The sequence below is a fragment of the Poromitra crassiceps genome (genome assembly GCF_964638095.1).
Source record: "Poromitra crassiceps genome assembly, chromosome: 23".
Taxonomy (NCBI): Eukaryota; Metazoa; Chordata; class Actinopteri; order Beryciformes; family Melamphaidae; genus Poromitra; species Poromitra crassiceps.
The window spans coordinates 5,770,723-5,774,540 of NC_139639.1; the positions used below are offsets into that span (position 1 = coordinate 5,770,723).

The 3,818-nt window shown below is 46.7% G+C and overlaps 1 protein-coding gene across 1 annotated transcript in view; it reads left to right on the top strand.

Moving 5' to 3' along the window:
• LOC310796555 (A-type potassium channel modulatory protein DPP6-like) overlaps positions 1 to 3,377 on the top strand; it is a gene marked incomplete at its 5' end in the record, with an annotated part of 77,760 nt that extends 74,383 nt beyond the window's left edge. Inside the window, 7 exons of the mRNA XM_083658760.1 lie at positions 61 to 255; positions 369 to 423; positions 578 to 680; positions 775 to 833; positions 1,604 to 1,676; positions 1,874 to 1,947; positions 3,156 to 3,377. Of these exons, the coding sequence (XP_083514886.1) occupies positions 61 to 255; positions 369 to 423; positions 578 to 680; positions 775 to 833; positions 1,604 to 1,676; positions 1,874 to 1,947; positions 3,156 to 3,305 (709 nt within the window). The 3' untranslated portion in view covers positions 3,306 to 3,377. The remainder of the gene's footprint in view (positions 1 to 60; positions 256 to 368; positions 424 to 577; positions 681 to 774; positions 834 to 1,603; positions 1,677 to 1,873; positions 1,948 to 3,155) is intronic.
• Positions 3,378 to 3,818: the final 441 nt, after the last annotated feature.

Here is a 3,818-nt window from a genome sequence, read left to right on the forward strand (position 1 = left end):
GAACTTTGCTAAACGAGTCATTTAATTTGTTGGCCGTGGTCGACTCTGTGTTGCCTTCAGGGACGGCACGCCGGGTGGACAGATGGTGACGGAGCAGTTCCAGGTGGACTGGGCCACGGTGCTGGTCAGCAGCTTCAGCACGGTGGTGGTTCGCTTCGACGGCCACGGCAGCGGCTTCCAGGGCACCCAGCTGCTGCACCGCGTCCGCAGGAAGCTGGGCCAGCTGGAGGAGAGGGACCAACTGCTGGCGCTCAGGTCAGACGGGAGAACAGAGGAGATGTGAAGATAGCTGAGGCACCAAGAGGTTTGCAGAGCCCAACAACACTTCAAACGTATCAAACGTATGTTCTTTCTTTCTTTCATTACAGACTCATATCCAAAGAGCCGTACATCGATAAGAGTCGTATGGGAGTATATGGGAAGGTAAGGCTTGTTGTTTTTCTTTTTCGTTAACTGCCTTCATGCAGATAAAGAAACTGGCTTACGTGGAAATTGCAGTCACGAAGTGTATTAATTGATTAGACTTCTAAATATGTTCCTGTATCCTTCCTTTCTTGCTATGATACCTTTTCTTTAGGTCTACGGAGGCTATTTAGCCACCATGCTTCTGAGCTCTGAGGAGTTTACTGAACTGAAATGTGGAGCAGTCGTCTCCCCCATCACAGATTTTGAGCTATACGGTATAACGTCCTGGTCTTCAGTTTGATGTTTGACTTCAAGCTCTTCCAGCAGTGTCTCAGGAAGTCCAAGCCTTATTGTTCTCTCTCTTCTCAGCCTCGGCCTTTTCAGAACGATACCTCGGCTCACCAAAGACAGACACTCGAACATATCAGGTACTGAACAATCAAGACGTTCTGCTGTATTTACTCAGTGAATGGGTTTGATTTGATGTGGAGGGCTGGAGTTGAGGGGCCCCACCTCTTTGTTAACTATATATAGACGGTTTTCACCAGAGTGCAACCCCACAGCACTTCCTTTTTCTCAGCATTCGGCAAACTGCAGAAATATTCACTCGACATCGTTACTTTTGTTTTCGCTGCTCAGCTGTATAGACGGTTTTCACAGAATGGTCAGTCCTGCACTTGAATGTTTTTTTTCTCTTTTATGTCCATAGCAAACACTGCAACAGGAAGTGAGCGGGGGTTCAATTTAGAATGTTTTTGTTGTCAAGTTAAAACCGTCTTCAGCGATGTCACTCGAGCACTTGATGACGCAAAGTTGAGCAATTGTGCGCTGCACATGCCAATAGAGCAAGGTGAGGCCACGCAGCAGCTGAGCTGCGGGCGAGGCTGAAGTTGAGCAATTGTGCGCTGAGTGACATCACTCGAACACTCAGTCATGGTCACTCGAGCAATTGTGATGTCACCAGTGATGCGACGTTGGGCAATTGTGTGCTGCGTGTGCCAATAGAGCAGGGTGATGCCACGCAGCAGCCGAGCTGTGTATGCGAGGCCGCGCAGCGGGCGAGCTATAGGGCGGGCGAAGCGGGCGAGCCTTGGAATCGAGCGTGCGCAAGATTTCTACTCCTGGATAAAGACGCACTCAACATCATCTGTGTTTTTTTTTAATAGCTGGTCTTCTTGCTCTTTCTCTTTCTCTTCAGATGGCAAATTTAGCACACAGAGCGGGCCAGCTTCTGGATAAGCAGTACTTGATAATTCACCCAACTGCTGACGGTAATTCTATAATGTCTCATTCATCATTTCTCACCACTGCAGTGGGTGAAATACTAACTTAAACTGCAGCTAATGTATCTTCTCTCCTTAAACTGCTTCTGTATCTTCTCTCCTTAAACTGCTTCTGTATTTTCTCTCCTTAAACTGCTTCTGTATCTTCTCTCCTTAAACTGCTTCTGTATCTTCTCTCCCTACAGAAAAGGTTCACTTCCAGCACACGGCCAAATTTATCAATCATTTAATCGGAGAGAAGGCAAATTATAGTCTACAGGTGAGCTTCGGCTGTAAAGAACCCTGAAAATGATACCTTTTAAAGGAATAGTTCACCCAAAAATGAAAATTCATTCATCATCTTCTCCCCATCATTCCAGTTGAAAAACCCAGGAGAGGTTTGTCCATATAACACACAGGGAGGTTGCCAGCACAACTTCATGCAGCCTTCTCTAAAACAACTGTTTCAGTCAGTGGGGGGACCAGTTCCTCAGAGTTCCAAAAAGACCTATACACCATCATGTAGTGACAATCTGAACTACAGCTGATTGATTTGCAACAAATAGACTCAGCCCTCAGTCTTAATCCATTTCACTCCTGTAAGACTGAGAATATTACTATTTAAATCTTTGCATAACGTTAGGTGGCGCTGTTGGAAGCCTTGCATCGGAGAACCAATCATGAGTGTTGTGGGCGGGCCTGCTTTCTGGAGGCAGTTCTCATGCAGAACCGGTGTCTCGCAAAACATTGTCGCCTTTGCGGAGAAACATATTAATCACTTAGAAACAAACATAACCTGTTAATAGGACGTGTTTCATCCGGCCCCGGCGGCTAGAGGTCTTTCCCCCAGCGATAAACCGACTCCCGAGGCTACGTTACAGAGCCTGCTGATGACTTCACAGTAGCAAGCGGACCACTTCCGGGTAGGAAAAATTATTGTAAAATAAACCACAGCTATAAATTTTGTTTGGAGCATATCAGCTTCATGCTCTGTGTTAGGACTATGATACATGTAAATGGCATTGCCGCTACCAAATAAAATTCTAATAATAAATGTAGGCGTGTCTGCTGCCGGCGGTTCTCGCCGGGCTCGGAGACACAGTTTCTGACAATGAAATTCCCAGACGTTTGGTGGCGCAGCTCACCAAACGTCTGGGAGCCGAGACTATGCAACAAATAATGGTGTATAGGTCTTTGTATTCACAGTGTGATTGTTTGTATTCACAGTGTGATTGTTTGGCTGTCTTGCTTTGGAACTCGAAGGTCCCCATTGTTTTGCAGAAGGCTGCTACAAAGTTGTGCAACCTCCCTATGTGTTATGTGGACAAACAAATTTCACCTGTGTTTCATTTGGAATGAGCGTGAGTAGATGACAGATTTTTGTTTGTTTGTAGTAAACTATTCCTTTAACTGGGAAGTTTATAATTGGTATTACAATATTACAAAGCGTCTCATGTCATATTTGGCGATACGTCTGTGTGTCTGTAGATCTACCCAGACGAGGGACACTTCCTACAAAGCGACGGCACACGGCAGCACCTGAGCCGATCCCTGGTCAACTTCTTCGAGGAGTGTTTCCGGCTGCCGGAGATCCTGATCGTAGAGCAGCCAGTCGACGACGACGAGGATGAGGGTTAAGCTTCTTCTCAGCAGCCCCCCCGGGTCGGCCAGCTACCTACAGCACAATATGCAACAGATCTTTCTCCACCCATCTCCAACCTGCCGCCATATATGATTTCAGCTCTGCTCCGGAGTGCAGTACCTGCATGTACAAAGGGCCTCACCCTACATTCCTCTCCTCGCCCGCTGGCTGACCAAGGGGACCAGTTAGGAGGGTTCTTTTTGTCACATTGCTGACAGTAAATAAATCTCAGATGTGAACGAGGAGTCATATCTTTCCCCATCATTGGGACTAAAATGAACTTGGTGTTGAAGGAGCCACCTCTGCTACTCCCTCTGGTGGACGAACAGAGGATCAACACATGCGTCTCCGTTCCCAACTACGCACAATCGATAGAGCGCTTTGCAGCACAAAATATCGCCATGTGAAGTTTGTCATCCAGTTCATTATGTTTAGAGTGACGTTTTGAGAGGCCGTCAGTTTCTGATAACTTACCAACCACCAACCTTCTGTTTATTGTGTCCATGGTT